Consider the following 19,925-nt stretch of genomic DNA (forward strand, 5'->3'; position numbering starts at 1 on the left):
TCTTTCGGAATGTATGTTAAATTATTCAATTGAATTGACTAATTTATTTGAATGATATGCAATTATTTGAATTATCTCATGTTGAAAAGGGAAAGGTCCAGTTGATTGATCATATTTTCTGTCAACCTTGTGATATTAATAATTCAATATTGATTGAAAGGTAATACGTTCACAGTTCTCACGAGTCCAAAATCACGGTATTCATTGCAGTTTTAATCGTAATCAGCTTACGCCGATTAGAACTTGTGAGGGAAAATCCACTCTAAATGCGATAAACAATTAATGGATATCCTCTGTTCGTCACTTCTCAAATCATTTGTATATTCTACGTTCAATTGGAATAATTTAGTACTCACAAACGTGGTAAACATGTAGTGGTAGCGGTGGTCGTTCATTTGTAGTTGTAGAATCTGAAAAAGAAATAGAGATTGAAAACAATGGGAATGGGAAAATATTTTCGTTCTATATGAATGGAAATCAAATTTCTCACAATCACGGACGAGTCACAAGCAATTTATTGAATAATCCAGGGAGTTAATATGAACAGATGAACAATGGAAGACGAGTATTCAAATCACACACGTGTTGTGGACATTTTTTTGCTGTAAATTGTGGAAAAAGAGAAATTGAATATTCGGAATTACTATTGTGTACCATTTTTTGACAGACGCTGAGGTAATGCACTTATCCATATGCATAATTAATAACGATAAATGTTCTTGAAATAATATTATCCAAATAATTTTCCTCTCAATAAGGGAATTGTCTAGGAACAAAGAAGAATTTTTTTAGTTAAAATTGGGAACAATAATAACCACTCCCGTTCCATTTCACTCAGTCGAAGAAAAGTGACACAGCAAAATCCACCAGGATCCAAAATAACTGAAGGAGAGGCGAGAGGCGATAGAAAATACCGAGACGAATATCACCAGCGTTAACCCCTCGGCATGTGCCAACTGTATATATCTCAAGTGTACTGAAGGTTTGCGAACTTTGTATTTTCTTCTTCGGTTCATAAATCTCATAGTATCCCTCGGTAACCATGGCGATTCCTTTCTTTGCTGAAGGAATTGCAGCAATAACCGTACACAGGCACGTTAAAAATAAAGAAGGATCGAGCCAAATATGAAAAAATGGGTGGAAGGATCTAGGAATTTGGAGGTAGCTTGAGGAGAAACCAGGGCATGTTGCGGGTGAAATAAAACGCGAACTTCTTGATGAGTTTTCAAAGAATCAAATAAAAATCGTGATTTGAATTTTTTTCTCGTTTTAAAAATACAGTTAGAAATGAGAGAAAAAGTATTGATCTACGTAAAAGAAATTATTTACTAAAATCAAATAGAATACTTGTCTTACGTAATTAAATTTCCCTCATTATGAATTTTTAGTAGATTCAGTTTTTATTATAAATGGCCTCAGTCATTTAAAAATATTTGTCTCATTAATCCTCAATATCCTTCAATCAGTAATAATTCATCCCCACAGGTGAAAAAAAATTTTAATTAATCACAAAGCAAGGATAATGCCGAAGGAAAGGATAAAAAATGTAATCTCCACCGTTTCATAGAGTTATTCTCTACAAAATATGCGTGCCAACAGAATCTATAACAGGTAGTCTGCAAGCACTGGACGATTAATAACAGGAAATTCGATTAAACTTCTCCTTGAGTCTGAAGGCTCTCCTCAACCCACCGATCTGTCCTCCAAGTGCTATTACGTCCCTTCCGCCCAATTGCCATTACGATATCGTTTCTTGTTTGTTAAGATGCAATCGACGGCTCATAAAATCCAATCTGACGGGTATTATCAATCTCCACTTTAACAAGAATTTTCCCCTGATATTTTAATAAGATTGATCGCCTCAGACGCAACCGAATTACACCGACTAAGTCCGTGTACTCCGTAGAACGAAGAATTTCGAGTGATTCGGACATCGAAAAATTATGATGAGAATGGAAATACACGAGGAAATTTTAATGCTACGGTGAAATTTTAATTACAAAGAGATTGAGTTTTATAATGAGTGCCAATTAGAATTCTCACTATGACGTGAAGAAAATTTGCTGGTCCTGTCTAGAAAGACCACCTCCGTCTTTTATTTGACGATGAGAAAATTCCGGAATTGTTCGGAAAAGTTTTAATTTCATAAAACGACAGAGTCTCACTTAATCGTATTTCACGCCCCAACCAAATTCTTTCTCTTCTGAGCTACAGTTTCGTTTAATTTTGTGAGCGGTATTTTTGCATCAGAATTTTAAATTGATATTAAATTAATGTGGAACGTATTACAAACGCCCCGAAAAAATTTTTTAATGGAGAATCTGCATGGGTCATTTATTTTTATCCCTTTCACTTTATTTCCCAAAATAGAAAAATATCCAACGCGAAAATTGTACGGAAACAACAGAAAATGTCACGCAAAAAATCAACTCCGACGGTCAACTCACCGCTCTGAAGAACTGCTGCATATGAAGAGGATCAGTATCTATAATGAGCTTGTAAATTTCCTTCTGCCTGATTTCCCGCAGTACCTGACGATAGGAGCCAGGACCAGCCTGACGTATATACATCTCAGTGCGTGTGGTTGGTGGTGACTTAACGAGATCCTGAAGCTTGAATAGGCCTGTGAACACAGCGAATATTCAACGTCAAAGAACAATCAAACTGATGACGCTAGACTGCATCAACTAATTGAAAGGAGATTATCCAATCAGCGTTCATGTCAACAAGCGTGTCACAACTAAATCCTTCTGCTTTAATTGCTGCATTGAAATGTCTCGAAAAAAAAATATTGAAATATTTTCTCTTGGCATGTCCGGTGGACGAAGAACTTTACTGGATTTATTTTTAAATAAAATCACTCCATTCCTTAACAAAAAAAATTAAATACTCGGAGTAATTGGATTTCTCACGTCATAATGCAATTATTTCAATTGAATCAGATTTATCAGATAAATTCATTCATTTTTTAAACAATTATTGTAGCGATAGGAAAATTAGCCACCTCATATTAAGTCGTAAAATAAGGGATTTAGAGTTTAGGAAATATTTTAAAGAAAATACGCGCAATTAAACAATTTACCCATCGAGGGTTTTATTTGGTTGGCTTTGGAGGGTGAGTCTGGCTCGCATGTGTGGCGAAAAACCACAAATTATTAGATGACAAGGCCCCGAATGCCCTCCCCTAAACGTGAACATTATTATTATGTTTTTAAAAATTTAATCTGCCAGTTCAAGGCCAGTGTCATTGATCCCAAAGTGTTTTCCCCTTACGATGATCTGATGTTCAAAACCCTCTCAGTGTACGCGCAGGGGGTTGATGCCTCGTCGAATAATTCCATCAACGGAATACAAGGTGGAGGGATGGGTAGGATGCGCATCCACGTGTGGATACCGAGGATATTGCCCACAAAACGGCCGTTTCGACGATTTATATCTTCGATCGTAAATCCAGCCAGCAAATCGTTTCCGACATCGACCCGCGTACTACCACTTTAGGACTCTAATTCCAACGATGGGCAGTGTAACTTACAGTATCGACCGAATACAATCGTGGTAATTATTTCACATGGGTGATCGTCCTCACTTTCTTCTCCCCCTAACGATCGTATAAATTGATTATACTCTTGTATTGGTTTGAATCGCTTTAAATTGATGGATGAAATAGTAATTGGTTTGGTCGCGAACGCGACAGGTGATATAAAGAAGAGGGAACCGAATAGACAGCTTTGGGGGCAATTAATGGACAGTTGGTGTAACTAAATGATGAGGTAAATGATATTTTTGGTTAAATATTGGCATTTGTGTGGAATGGATGAAATGATGAAGAATGAGCCTGAGTGAAAAAAATGATGTGAATAAAAGAAGGAAGTTAGTTCGGACTTGACTAGTTGTGTGTGAGGATGTCCTTTTTTTTTCATTTTGATAAGTTGGACTGTATTCTGTTTGAAATAAATTTAGTCACTTCTTTAGAATAAATAAATCCTGTTCCTTGATGACCTTAATTCTGCATTCATATGTTTATTTTGGAATTTATCAATTAATAATTCTTCTGCATATTAAACTGATGGATAGTTCCATTTAATCCATATTCGATGGAAGACTAATATTATTTCTGTGGTGCATACAGTGGTAATTTAATGAGAAAGTATACCCTGGCTTTTAAGTTAATACATTGTCCCTGGAATATGTTGAATATTTTGTTAATAAAGCACTCGCGTTAATTAATCGAGATGAATCGTAACCATCGGTCCACTGGCTCACCAAATTCCCTGTCATTTATTCCTCAACCCCTAGTCACAAAGAAATTTGTCACGTATCATTTCCGGAATTTAGAGACTCCCAAGGGCTCCTTTGAGCGTCGTACAAAGTGGTGGGTGATTCCTAGAAGGACCCACTTCTCTGGACAAGTGTGCTAAGATGAGTGTACACAGGAAGAGGTGGTTTGTTGAAACCCTGTTGTGAATCTCCCCCCGGGTAAGTCTCGACGCTACAGACTCACGTGACGTTAAAAACGTTTAAATTGAAAAATAAAGAAATTCAACACTGTGTAGATTTTTTAGGACATCCAGTGCTCTTATTCTACCACCACTGCAGTCCAATTACTCGAGTTTTTGCCACCAGGTAGACGAGCTTTCCACGACGACTGTCGTGAGTATGGGAAAAGGGAAAGGGATGAGAGCACGAAATAAACTAAATGGACTTAAATGTCTCAGTCTTACGACGCTCGCCCTTTAATCCTCGTAATAATGTGTGATGGGAAATTATTTACCCGATTATCACACTCTAAATTAATAATTAAAGCTATCAAAATGCGAATGCGAATTAAATCATGTGCCTCGTGCCTTTCCCACTCGAATATTATTTAATTTTAATTTTAATTTTAATTTAATTTGTCAATCGATCAATGATATCAACTGGCGCTCGACAATTTTTCTCACTATTAAATTCTTCATCGCGAAACTTTATTAAATGTTCTTTAATTTGATTGATTAAAAATCCATTATTTCTCACTGAAACCCCTGTATTCTCAAATGATTATTCAGTTTACCACATGAGGAGATATTGCATTGCAGCATCCAAGCAATTTCGTATCGCTTACTGTGCCCAACAACAGAGAACCGACGAGACAATGCGAGATAATACTGCAAATTTTAGGGGGGGGAAGGGCTGACGGTGGAAATCCTATTCAATGACTGAATATTCTAATTATGTTCATTAATGCTTCATCCAATGAAGATTATCCTTTGAGATGAGGCTGTGAGGAATATTTTGGGAATTCGCTGGAATATTTTTCAAGTTTAGAAACGATGGGACGAGGATAAATTGTGAATGTCAATAGATGAGGAGAGTTTCATCTGTCAGCGGCTGTTAAATTTTCCCCTTTTTTTACCGAAAAATAATAAAATTTCACTTGTAGAAATTTCCGGAATTATTCAACAGAATGAGTCTGAAAATGTATAAATTGAACAGAAGTGCGGAAGAGGAAGATATTCCAGAAGAAATGTTGAATATGGTGTCATTATTTCATCCTCACGTCTTCTAAGAGCTATTCGACTCTTTTTAGGGCACTGAAAGGTGAAAAAAAATTATGGTGAACGGACGTGAGACGCGTATAAAAGTTCTTTTCGGTGGAGTTAGTTGAGAGGGGAAAAAAATTGCGGTCGTGTGTGCTTGTGGGCAAGATATACACTGGTAGCATTGAGAATGGGAGGGTTGAGAGTGATGGAAGGATCACAAACAGAAAAATGAGAGAGAAATGTCAGTGAAAACTGGACAATTGCGTAAATAATTCGAACCGAGTATCGCAGGACTGATGTAGTTCGTAGGGAGTGAACGTATCGAATTTTTTTTATGAAATATTTGGTGTAATGCTCCAAAATGATCCATATTCTTCCCCCAACTCTATCTCTGGGATACGTGAATTAATATGAGAACCACGAAGACCTGGAGCGATCGAAATTCTTTACTTGAAACTCACCAGACTCCACCCATCGTACCCAGTATTCTAGCCAAGATCAAAGTAAATGTCGGCGCGCTTCCATCAAAAGGACTAATTCTGTCTGTAAACTCACCATAATTTTCCTCGTAGATTATAGCAACTCTCGTCCAATTGAGAAAGGACATGAGATCCTTGAATGCCTTATTCAGATGATCCTGAGATGGATAGAGATTTATACTGAACTCTTTGAAAGTCGGTTCGAAGTCCATTCGTGCCTCCAAGTGTGGTACGTCAAGGGCTTCGCATATGCTCTGAATGTGAGCGCCTAAAAGTGGATCTGTTGGACCGAATATGCTCTGCACTGATCTCGACAGTTGTTTGCAGGCTGAAAAATAAAATCATCGTGGAAACTCATTATTTCATCATAAATTTATGAAATCAAGTGCATAAATCACAAATTATTCCGGAATCAAATAAAAGTTCTTCAAAGAAAAGCGTAGACAAAAAAAAAATATTGTGCTGAAAATATTTATGTAGATTTATTTATTTATTGTTCACAATAAATATTAATATATTATTATATTTATGGAATTATTCCGAGTGGAATTCTGGAAAAACTAAAATTAACAAAAGAAATCACTTCGACGTAATGTCAATATCCACAAAATAAAAAAATTTCAATCATTTTTTATTCAAACAATTGTTATTACTATTACTATTGTTAACATAATCAAATAAAAATCGCGAGAAAACCCCTGGAGGTCCGCAGATATCGTACGAGAGACTTTAACCACAGGAAGTCGATGTTTTTCGCTTCAATGTCAGTGAAAAATAGTTCGGAAATTGATACGTCCGAGGAGTCCGCAGGCTCTTCTTTATTCCTGCACCATATACCACCCAGGTCGGGCACGAGTAGTCAAAGGCAACTGGTCTGACCCTCTTCGATAAAATATTCACCTCACACGATCGCATGAAAAAAAAAAACACGAGTAGAATTTTTTTCTCTATTCATTTCTCTTTTTTCCTCCAGCCAGTGGTCGATTTTCACACATATCGACGGACTTCGGTCCAGTGTCGGCCAGAAGACGCAGTTGTGATATGAATTATTCACAGGATAGAACTTGAAGGAAAACTCGTGAGGACTTCTCTCCCCCAGATGAATAGTGACAGCAAAAGTGAATCATTTTATCGTTGGATATGAATTTCATCAGGATCACGAGGGCGAGAGCTCGGAGATAACAGAAAATTCTTGGGTCTCTGTTGCTGCTCGGGTAATTGAAATCTAATCAGTCTGAATCAATTAGCTCATCAGTGGGAGGAAGAAAAATACGATTTTTTGGGTAATTCTCGTTGTTTCGGGCTTTCTTCGACCAACAACAATCGTTTTGTCTACGTCTTGTCACCACTTTTTATCGCCCCCCTTGAACCTCTCCAATTTTCTCGCACCGGGGATAGCAAGAACGGCCATCAGCGGAGACTAACAGTCTTGAGCCATCAATAATACTGATGTATATTGATGAACATCGTTGCGCAATGCACACCTCTGTTTTTAAACAATTTTCTTGTCATGGGAAACAGCTGCTGCGTTTTGTCAACGTAATTATCACATTTACCCGGGATATACCACTTGTCTGATCAGATCAGAAACTCACGATCACAACGAACACTTCAAAAATCATTTCGTTAGTCCAAACATTCCCGGATTTTTTTGGCACAGTTATTTATGCACTTTATAAATAATAAAAGTGTTATAGTGGTCTCTGTTGCGACCTTTTTCAATTTGAACTCACATCCGTAGAAAAAATCTTCTTTCTCTCAAAATATTCTGTGAGGGAAATTCGACAGTCAGATGAGAAGACTAAAATTTTCCTGAATTTTTCTGAGGAATAAAATTCTCTAGGCTAGTGGCTCGATAGAATCTTATTTAGTCTACGTTCTCTGCTTCTGTTTTGTCTCCTCGGATATTGATGTACATCCCTGAGCAACGTACGCCTTCTGTTTTAAAACCTGTTTCTTCGAATCGAAAGCGGTCGATGTTTTGTAAAATCCTCATAGTCTTTGAGGAAATACAACTCAAGTGAAAGGATCAGTTGTTTTTTTATTTAGATGCCACATGAAGAAATTAGAAATTGAAAAATTGTTTCTTGTCTCAGGAATATGAAGGTTTGTAATGTCAGAAAAAAGCGCATAAAAAATACATAAAAAATGTCTTGTGTGCATTTCTCAGTAGTTCAAGTTGAGATAGTAAAAAGGCCCTGAAAGTCCGGAAAAATGTTTATAAAATTCAGGGCGACTGCAGAAAGAAACAATACCTCCTTTCTCCAAGCAATATCTAGATAGAATTTTATTCACTCCTTCTCTGCACTTCTTTTCCTCTCAAGACTCCCCGCAGCTTTGTCATACAAAATAAAATATTCAAATTGTGAGTCGTACCTCAATCCGTCTCATATAACATTTGCATAAGGGATAGAATTCTGATGTTGGCATAGGTCGTTTTTCTTCTGGATATATGGATTTTCGAAACTACATCACGATCATTTTACCTCGCCCTGAAATTAGGTGACGGTATGTGTTTGGAAGGACGTGGACTTTGACGTGATTACTATGGTGTGGTGGCCTAGACAAACTAGTGTCAGTAGTGATACTTTGGTGCGCCAATTAAAGGGATTTTGAGGGATTCTGTGGCTTGATATCCCCATTTTTCAGAAATAAAAAGATCAATTTTAGAACCCAGTGCGGCAATTGAAAAGATTCAATAATTATCTTGTCTCTTTGATTGTGAATCGCTATTGAACACCTTTGATATAAAAATTCCTTCATTTAAATCACGATCATAAATGTGTTCATCAAAAACCCAAATCCGCAAAGACTTTAATTGTGAGTATAAATTATGGCAAACGTCATTCCTCGTTGAGATCCAGTCCTTCAAGGGATTTTTACCTTATGCAGTCCTCATCTTTGATCAGTTCAAATAATCCCTTGTAATTTGTCCAATTATGCAGCACCACTTCTGCAAAACTTTTAGCAAACACTTGAGCACGAGCATCCACTCAGAGACCACTATTTACGCGCAAAGTGCTTCAGGGATTTCTCACTTTATCATTCACCTCGAAAATTTACTGATAATTTTATGTGCAGTATCAGCCCAGAACGAGTCGTCAAAGGACGAGAAGATAAAACACGGTGAAGTATTTGCCTCGGGTGAATTTTGATGAGTCGTTGTTTCAAGAGCCCCCTTCCATCATTTTTTTTCATAATGACTTCATCTTGAAGTAACTGGAGATGACGTCAGGCGGAATAAAAGCAGAAGGATGTTTTCGTCGTGTAATTTTTCCTCTGTAATCATAATTTTTTTTTTCAAGATTCCTTGGACGCAGTCTCCCGGGTACTCTTCGTACATTCATGCTTCAGAATCTTCTTATCTTGGCCTCGTTATGCTCAACGGAGCTGTTGGGCTCCAGACTGAATGAGAGAGGGAAGAAGTTGTGAATCAAGATTGAGGGGCGGCTCTTCTGGGGAGAAAATGCCCGGATGTCTCCATGTGTCTTTATGATTTTTCGCTTTTCGGGTCTTCAAAGGTAACTGACGTACTCGCGATGGGGATGTCATTGTGATTTAGGAGTTCCTCGAGAGTTTTATGCATTTTCATGAGCAAACTGATAACATGATGTGTAAGTAGTCTATGAAATATTCAATAAAAGCTCCAGTTGTACAAAATTCTTTCACTCTCTCAGGATAAGATTTTTGTCTTAACATATTCGAAGGAAAATCACGTTCGCTCGTCCATTCCTAGAGAAGTGATTTATTTAATTCAACTGAATTAGTTTATTCAAAATAATTAACGTATCCATCCTTTGTACTCTTCAGATGTTCATTCAGACGTCTCTTCCTCCTCCACAATTTTTTTTTGAGCAGCTCAACGCATATTTATACGAAAGAACAAAATGTCATTCAAGTAATCGACTATTGGAATATGCATTTCCAACTACACGTCATTATATCTGAATTATTTTTCTTACCAAAAAAAATTAAGTTAATTAAGTTTGTGAGTGGATATCTTGAATTAGAATAACAATATTCCCACTGGGAACTACCGAGAAAACTCAATTGCCAACAGAATTACCCAGCGACATGACCAGGACTTGTTACCAATCTTTTCATATCTACCAATTTAGAAAACAAGAATCCACTCGAATCTGTATAGAAAATAGACACGTGCCCCATCGACTCGATCTCCAATCTCCCTAGAAATCTGGAATTGTTCCAGAGGGCGACGAGAGCTCCCGGGGGATAAATCGTTAATGTATCGTCTATACCAGTAGACGGCTGAGTAGAAAGTAGAATACAACGTAGAGAGGAAACAAAAAGCCCGTGGATGGAGAATCCACTTGGCTTTGTAACCCAATTTTCTCATTTATCGAGACTCCTGTGTCTTGGGAGAAGGTGATGGCTGGATAGGGGAGTGATGCCAATGTATCTGATCTTCAAGTCGTGTCTTATCGATATCTCAATGTCTTCTGGTACCTCGAGAAGCTTCGTCTTGATATGACTCCCCTGGTTTTCAAGAAAGGGTAGAGCAAGAAGTCGTGACAATGGAGTTTAACAGTATTCTTTTTTTCTCGTATTCTTTACCTTTCTTTGATGTTCTGAAGGAGTCGTCCTTGGGCACATACTGGATGTCGTAAACGAGAGTTGTGTTGGGAAGAAGATTCTTGTCTTTGTTGATTCTATAGACTGCGTACTTGAAGGCTAGCTCTGAGGGACTGTCCTTTTGATCTTCGGTGAATATCGCACCTGAAATGATAAAATTGGAGGCGAATTGATTAGATTAGTGCATTTGCTTTGATGAAAATGGTACGTTGGGTCGTTTGATTGGATTGGTGGTTGAACACTTTTTCTGGCTCCCAAAATTTGACAAAATGTTAGCTATATATGGACAAACAAAACGTAAAAAAAAAATCATTCAGCTCAAAATCTAATTAAAATAAAGTTGACGAGTCAGGATTTGATTTTCCAAATCCTGTCATGCCCAACAAAATTGGATAGTAATAATAAATTTGATATTTTTGTAATTTATATAGACTATTCGTAGCTTCAACCGCTCATGTTGTTATTTCCATAATTTTCCAGAAGAGGTGTGGATCAAATATTTATCTTTTTATTTGGAAAATGATTTTAATTAGTAAAAACATGTTGAGGAGATGGAAACGCTTGTGGAAGTGGTATCGTAAGTGCAGTTGGTTTCACCTATTGGATATCTGAGGCTATCAAGAATCACTGGGGATCACTGGGGGAATCACATTCCTGTACAGAGTCCAACATCTCGTGTATCGACCACGAGGGGAGGCTTCGATTAATCCGAAGGAAATTGAGTCGATGATCATTTCGCCTCAATATGCCATTCTCGGTGGGATTATCGGCTTTTACTACAGGTTTTTCGGAGACTGGTGGGAGCTTCCAAATGACCGATGATTAAAAACGGATTGGGGATTGACCCCCTGAATGATGGGAGTGAAAAAAAACAGTTGAGTGAATTGAGGCAAACTGCCGATGAGGTGAAGAACTCTGGGATAATTGGGTGATTAGACCAAGAGAAAATTCTGAGAATTTTTCTGGGGGAAATTTTGGTAACAACTCTAGTGATGCGATAGAATTAATCTGTAATCTGTCAACACATGACATTTTTTCATTCAACGCCAGCAAATTCACCGTTTCATAAGATCTTTTTCACTTCTTGACATATACTTTATGGCGATAAAAAATAAATAGTTTTCTTCTGAAGGAGAAACAATGTTTTTCACATTTTTTGAGGTTGAATAAACATTATCATTAATGAAGGAGTCTAGGTAAACCCTCTAATGACCATCAATTATTTTTCATCCTCGCGTGGGTCCTCCGGGGGATGCATTTTTGAAAGTAATTACGACGATGGGAGAGATGGAAAGTTGTGTATTGTCCACACGACAGAAAATCTCTATTCTTGCGGGGGCCAGTCAAATAATTGTCCACGACTACCACTCCCTCCAATTTTCGTGGTTAAGCCCGACCGTTCAGTGTAACAATGATGCGTATACACTAAAACGGTAACTCCGACGAGTAAAGTTGCTGTGTGCGGATTTCCCAAAGGGGATGAAATTTTACAGAGGGAAAATGTAAAATACCTTTTATGGAAGCAGACTGCAATCACGAAAAAACCGATTCTAACGATACAACGAGTGATTTTGGAAATACAACGTTCGCAAAAATTGATCTTTTTTCACTTGACGATGAGTGTCCATTTTCCTATTTTTACATTTTTTTTCCTCACATTTAAAGTTCAAAAATTTTATTCTTTCATTTTGTTAAATTTCTGATTCTTCAGTTTTTCTCCTTTTTCGTGTTAAGACTTCGACGTGGAGGGAAAAATTTCCAATGAAAACAATATTTGGTAATAATTACGAAACAGTTACGAATTTTTTTATTAAAGAGAGAGAGAAAAATTGTTAAAGAATTTTTCTCTCTGTGGGTGAATTATCGTTCGAATATTATCTCGATTAGCTTTCGATCTAGATGATCGGAACTATCCGATAGAGTGAAGTGCACTTCACATCACGCAAGAGGTCCAGAAAGTTGTACTCACGCAATAAAGCAAAAAGGGACAATCGCTCTCTCAATTTTCGATGAAATAGTCCTTTGTTCGAACAGCAATGCACATGGAATGCGTGAAACGCCCGATTAATCGCAATAATTGGCTCTAATCATCTTCACAATAAATTCAATGAAGCAAATTAGGTTTGACTTAATGACGGGTTTCGTTTGAAGCCGAAGCGCAATGGAATCCGTTAATAATGGGTCGTATCACATCTCCTGGAATTGTGAACAAAGCACTACTCCGCTGTATCGACAATTTCGTTAATTGAGTTTGGTGAAAATTGGTGATTTTAGTGTCTGAGTCTCTCGAGTTTGCGAAGTAGAAACACAGGGACAGTCGAGGGAATGAACGAGTTTCTTAAAAGTTTTACAAATCCGGTTGGGTTGAAGTCTCAACTCGCTTCGGGAGAAGAAAAAGAGAACATCTGGGAAAATTGAAGAAAAATCAGTTCGAAGGTTGTACTGATTGTTGGATTCTTCGGAATGACGTCTGTTAGCGCCTTAATCATCGTTCCAAACAATTTATTACTGAGAATTTTCGAAAGTTAAAAGGCTAAAACACTTCACAACATTCTACAAAAGACTTTTCACTCAATTTTTTTACAGCACTACAACACGATTTGTTCAATTGTTCATCGAGCGATTATTCGGTTTAACTAAAATCGATCGATTCCGGGTAAAATAAATGATTCAAACGTCAGAGATTTATTAAGTGCCTGTTAATTATTATTTAAATTTAAAAAACTAAATTATGTCCCAGTGTTCATTACGTCACCTAAAACTTCATTTTCAATTTTTTAAGTCCTTTGTGTATCAACTACAATTATTGCATTAGTGCATGATTAAGAGCGTAATGTAAAAACACTTTGACCGAGGCGAATGAAATTTTTGTTATACGAGAGAAACTTCCAGACATATACACGAATCCATATACCTGTTATACAGAATAAATGCAAAATGTATATTCCCAGCTACGATATTGGATGAGGAAGGAAAAAAAGACAAGCATGTCTGGGGAATCCACTGCGAGTTCTGCTAACAGGTGACAAATTGAATTTCACTTCAGCTACGAAGCGAATTATGCACGTGCCTCCATTGCCATTTTTCTCTGCTTTGTTGCGGAAGGTTTCCAACAGACGTAATCTCTGTTCCTTTATAGACTTCATTCTGCGCGAAAAAAATTATTCAATTTATTGGAAGCTACAGGGATAGTCATAGAGGTTTTCAGTTTCATAATAAAATGGTTTTAATGAATACTATACAGAAAGAACGTAAAACGTAAAAATTATTCTCCCAAGTCTAATTTTTCTAACAAAACTTGACTTAAACAGTGGTTCACTGCCATTTCGTCCCACATTTCCTCCTCTAGAAGTTCAATTTTTATCCAAAATTTCTTTCCAGGTATTCATGGAAAAATAATACTTGAAGAACTATTGCATTTTTCATGAAATAAATAAATAAAAAGCAAAAATCAATCTCATTCTCTTCTGAGTGTTTATACTTTAAATTGACAAACATTTTTATGGGTGAAAATTCTGAGTAGTTTAGGGTACCATGTGGGTGCTCTGTTTTATTCGATTTAACCAGAGGTGCATTGTTAATGTGAGTTATCAGGTCCAGGGTGTTGTAGCCCTTTTTAGTCTTTTTAGTTAGTTCCTCTAAGGAAACGAACCGGAGCGGTTGTGCCTTTCGAGCGTATAAAATAAAAGAGAATAAAATAACATTCACACCTTTGAATCATTATGACTATCCACTTTCTTATAATCGAAATAGCTAATGAGTAATAGGAAAATATAAAACTTATGAGTAAATCGTATAAAAGAGGCAAAAGTTAAATTCGCTTCTGTCTGATAGCAAAATCAAAAAAGTCACTTCTGCGGTGAGCCCCAGTGAATCGAGGAGATTCATCATGATTTCCCTGAAGATTCCGAAGTTTTAAAGCCGATCTACTGACCACGACGCAGAATCCGACCGTCGATTCTCCAATTTTGTCCCCCGACCCCAAACTTGGATATTCCCTACGTGACTACACCCTCGGTTCCTTCCTGGGATGATCGCCTCCTATCGTACAACCAATCACCGTAGAATTAATGTTACTATATATCCAGTCCACCCCCGTCCGGTAAGTGTTGGAGACGGCACTTTGTCCGTTGTCTTGTGAGCCCAATTCAGGGTTACGCCGGGATGACCACCAAGTCCCACTATACGAAGTTATCCTTATCTCAAATTGTTCCCAAAGTTTGCTTTCATCGTTGGTTATTCAGTTATGGAGTAGATTGACTTAGGATATTATTCCTTTGAAGATTAGTGGGAAGTTTCCGTTCTTATATAGGTAATTCCGATGGGTAAATTGAACTTGCGGACTTGAAAATGGGAAGAAATATTACGGTAATTAATTACTAATAAAATCTCGATATTTTCAAAACTGAAAAATAATATAAAACCTCATCTTGGAAGAATTTTTCCTCACAAAAATTATCTGTTTGAAATGCTAATTACTTTACTCCTATTAAATTTCTTATCAGAAATAAATTTCAGAATTTAAAAAATAACTTCTCTAAAAGCTGAAACACTTTTAATTATTTAATTACCATTTTACCATTTTCAAATCGATGTACGGTAGTAATACATCAAATTATTCTCAAAGTTTCCTTTCATTATCGATTATGCAGTAATGGAGACAGTGACGTAGAATATGGCACCTTAGGAAATTAGTGGGAAGTTTCCGCTTCTTATGTGGATACTTCCGACGAGTAGATTGAACTTATGACCTCGACAAACAGCTTAGATATCACACTAATTAATTATTAATATAATTTCCAGCGTTCTGGAAGTAATTTGCAGTAACGAATTGATACACATTTTTTCCTGCAGCTAAATAAAATCGTATCATCTCCACAATAGCAGATTGTTCTCCAAAACTTAAGACAAGAAAATGAGTTTTGTCCTGGTAATTGAGAAAGAAATTAATGCCCGAGTAAATGCTGAATGGTTTCCGTCTTCAGATGTGTATCGGCGTCAATCTCAAGAATTTATGAACCTCAGAATTTTCATAACGAGGTACTAAGTAGTTGAAAGTCCTGGTTGAAATAATAGCCACTCTTCCCCCTACCGCTTCCTGGCAAACGAGGGAGGATGCAGAGTTACCGTCGGCTTACTGATAACGATAAGAACTTGACTCTGGTGTTATTATATCTCGCATTACAGTCGAATCTACGTAATTACGTCTGCGCAGTTCCAAATTCGTCCGAGATTACCAACTAATTATTAAGGCTGATAATTAACTCGCGAATCATTAATTGCATTCGTGCCCTTCATTGACCGCGAAAATTCCAGAGAAACCATCATAATTGTAATTGTGATGAGAAGTACGTGATTAATTGTTAGGAGCGTTAGAAATATTATTATAAATTTGGGGATTTTTTCCAGTGGCAGTTTATTTCTTTTTCAATCAATTTTAATCAGATCATGGAACTAATTTACCTGTGGCGTTAATAAGATTAATGCTAATATTAGGAGTATCTATTCAAAAAATAGGGAAAACCATTTCTCTGTCGAAATTGATACCGTTTGAGATGACAAGAATGTTTCCAGCAATTGCGGAATAAATTCATAAAAAAATTAAATTAAATGAAATTAGTTTGTTTCAGTCTCATTTCAGTGACCGTTTGCGGTGCTGTAGTACATTCATTTAAATGCTGGAAAATGAAGTTGCTAATGAGTGATGAATGAGAAAAAAGTAAATTTCACCTGAAAAAAATCGTTGGCTTTATCATTAAAAAACATTTAGTGGTTAAAATGTAAAATTTTTCAATGAATGGAAAATTTCTGTGTTGACATATTTCACCTCAAGTCGAGTAAATAATTGATTTTATTCTCTTCAATTACCGTTCGAAAATTTGGACTTTTCTTCCCCTGGTAAAATTACTCGAAGTCTTGTGAAAGTACCGGAAGACTCTTTCTGCCATATTTTGAGTTTTTCAATTTCAGAAGCGCCCCAATTTCCCTCGAAATTCAATGAAATACTCGTCAACGTTAGCGGACACGTACGTTCTCATAGGAGAACGTGATGGAAATCTGCAGCAGCCCGTTTTCATTTATATCGTGCACCAATGAGTTATTAGTCATCCTCATAACTCTGCTGTCTCACTCGGCAATAACACTTCAGCCCAATCGGATTATAAATCCACAGGGGTGTCGACGTTCAAGCATCGACGCAAGCCCGGAACCATGTATCTGCTTGCATTTCCACCGGAAGGGCATTATCGGTTCCCCCAGTATCCGCCAAACGTATTTCCCGAGGGTCCAACGTCGTGGGATACTGTAATTTAGGAGGTATAAAAATTTCATAATTTTGGGATTGAAACTGGGCTAATTAATTGCCGCCATCATTCATTTTTAGCTCATTTACTCGCAGACGGTAGTAGTCGTAGTTCTAGAACTTGGAATTTCAGGGGAAATGCATTGAGACTCGTCAGGAAGAAGTCCTAGTGGTCGGCGCCTGAAACGAGGCAGAAACTCCCATTTTTCATTGCAAATAAGAAATAAAAGTTTGATATGTGGGATAATTGGTTTACGATTTTTAGGGAAAAAAATCGTCAACACTTCCTTAATTATTCTAGTTTCATTATTATTAATCTATATATATTCACGCTTATTTATATTTATTTTAAAACGCGGGTTATAACTTCTACTTCTAGTGGTATCAGTTCTCGACGAACTTCTAACCTCGAACGTGTCTCCACGAACCCTGAGCTCTCGTGTTTTGTCAAGGGTTTTCCCAATGTTCCAGGTCACTCCCCACTCTTGGGTTGACGGAACGCCTCTGCGTTCTCCGATTGGCGGCACAATCTTTCTTCGTTCTTCCCTCCGACGTTAATGGCAGGGACCCATTCCGGGCCTACTATTCTCTCTCTCTCTTTCTAATGTCTCTATAAACTCATATTACTTCAAACTCGTGGTCGGGGAGTTCTCGGAAATAACAGCTAAATGTTTACAACAAAATATAAAAATATTTAAATGGACACAACACCTCTCTTAATGTACCTCATACCAAAACCATAATATTTTATACGAAGTTGTTCCCACCGTCTGAACAGAATATCGCGACATAAAAACACATTCCCCAAACCATAAATATTTTCGGTATCACAGATAACTTAATTTTTCCAGGAAAACACCAGAAAAATTTTAAGGGTTGAAGCCCAACATTTTCGATAGAAATTTTTCCCCAGAAATATTTGAAATTTTACTGTGCGTCAAGATAAATAACAGACGTTAATCCCAAGGATTTTTCTCCTCACCTTCGCAAAACGACAATCCCCTAATTTTATAAAAACACTAAATTTATTTACATCGTTTGTGGAAGTACATCGAGCACTTGCCGGCATTCTCACTGCTTATAACCCAACCCCTTGAGACTCCCTCGCACAATTACGTTTGGGACTTATCACCGCCTTTAATTCCGCCCTCTTGTACAAGAGACTCAAGTTGCTGTGTTGGTAAGAGCAAAGACAGAGTGAATCGTTTCTCTGTGGCATCCGAGACGGATGAATGGGTCTGGGGGTGTGTTCTCGGTTCATCCCCTTCACGGTAAATCTCGTTTAGCCGTACAACACCACTGGCGACATCGTGTTTCGATTTACTTTTTTCACCTCTCATCCCCTCATCTCGCTCTCTCGCGCCTCAAATTCACCTCGAAAATTCAAACCCCCTTTTCATCCCCCCCCTCCCTCCACCCGCTCACCGACACCAACCCATTCCATTCTACTCTCGTTGTCTCGTGATAATTCAAGTGATTCAACGGTATATGCTTTCGCAACTGTTCTCAATGCATCGTCCAAACTGCTTCTCTTTCTCAAAATCCAATTAGCCCATTTCCCTGCTCTCCCGTTCACTCACCCCCTGTCCTACCGCGCCCTCCCGCCCTTCGCCCACCTCGCTCACCAGTCGGAAATGCCCCTCAGACCCCGGTCCACTTCGTCCTCTCATTGTCAACGATTCTGACTCGGCGAAACGAGGTGGAATATACGCTGTGCCTCAATGAGTTATCTTCCATGGTAGTGTGCATTGCTAATTACTGGTGGGACTTATCGCCCTACTCAATTACGTCGTTTTCACTCGGTGGAATAAAAAAAATTCAATTATGAAGATCGCAAGGGTTTATTCGCGTCATTATTTCCTCTGTCACTGGTAATTATCAGAGATTTTTTTTTTCCATCTCTGGGGAGGAGTTATTGACTTTGGAATCATAAACTTTTGGGGAATTGAGGGGTGGATAGTCGGAGAAGGGGGTGGGAGAGGTTGGCTTTCATGGGGTGATTAATTGATTATGATTTCTCTGGTTGAAAAATTATTGTGATTGAAGTGGTAGTTTTAAGTCGTTGGTGGGTTTTTTCGGATGAAATGGTTTTAAGGGGCTGTTTTAGATTTTGTTTGAGGAATTTATTGGGGCTGTGTAGGTGGCCCTGATTAGGGATTTGAAGTCAGAGACTTTAAATATTGATCCCACGTTTTTACGGTCACTTTTTAGAAATTTTCCAATTATTTTTTATGGGGAATTTAAAATTGACATGTGTCCATCAATAGTGTAGATTGTAATACGGTAATTATCCGGAAAAATTGAAACATTCTGCCCTTTTTTTATAGAGAATTTCCAGAAAAGCAATGAAACGGAAATTTCAATTGAATAATGTAAGAAATTGGGGATTTAATTGAATTTAATTGATTTGTTAATTTATGTCAGTACAATTTCAAGGCTCACGTCGGACTGTCCCACCAGTCACTATCAATTTTGATAGTCGACTGTCTCAGAGGTATACCCTTATTATTATTATTAGGGTTATCGATTTTTCCTCCACTTCAATAATAACTTTATTCCGAAATTTTTCTCGCAATTATGTACATTATCAATTTTTCCTATTTTTACATTCTGTAAAAAAAAGTAGAATGTCTTGATAACATTTTCACCCCATCCAAGTCATAGATATAACCCCGAAACGACATGCAAATCCACTTGGCATCTATTCACCCCAATTTTCACTCAATTCAGAAACAAAAGTTTTATCCTTTCTTCTCATTTTCATGAATTTCCCCTCATCAGACAATGGAGTTGTGTCTATTTGAATATTTCAAGTTAATATTTACCCCATAAACCCACACATGAAACGCACAACCGCACAATCGACAAAAGCATTTGAAACGAGTCGAGTATTGTCATGTATATTCGACAATTGCCACTAACCTAATGCAACTGCTCTCTCAAACTAGCGCCAGTCGGCGACGAGCCATCGAGATGTCCTGGCAGAGATGACTCCTTAACGACATATCCGCACTCACAGCCGTGAGAATATCC

At 37.5% G+C, this 19,925-nt stretch overlaps 1 protein-coding gene across 4 annotated transcripts in view; it reads right to left on the reverse strand.

The window, feature by feature from the left end:
- The window catches only part of LOC135166691 (glutamate receptor ionotropic, kainate 2-like), a 105,411-nt gene that overhangs the window by 46,720 nt on the left and 38,766 nt on the right, over positions 1-19,925 (reverse strand). For all 4 annotated transcript variants that reach the window (XM_064129211.1, XM_064129212.1, XM_064129213.1 and 1 more), the window contains exons 3-6: positions 10,574-10,735; positions 6,075-6,326; positions 2,448-2,623; positions 357-410 (exon numbers count right to left, since the gene is read on the reverse strand). In XM_064129211.1, coding sequence (XP_063985281.1) covers positions 357-410; positions 2,448-2,623; positions 6,075-6,326; positions 10,574-10,735 — 644 coding nt within the window. The remainder of the gene's footprint in view (positions 1-356; positions 411-2,447; positions 2,624-6,074; positions 6,327-10,573; positions 10,736-19,925) is intronic.

This window comes from Diachasmimorpha longicaudata, chromosome 10, assembly GCF_034640455.1.
Source record: "Diachasmimorpha longicaudata isolate KC_UGA_2023 chromosome 10, iyDiaLong2, whole genome shotgun sequence".
Lineage (NCBI taxonomy): Eukaryota > Metazoa > Arthropoda > Insecta > Hymenoptera > Braconidae > Diachasmimorpha > Diachasmimorpha longicaudata.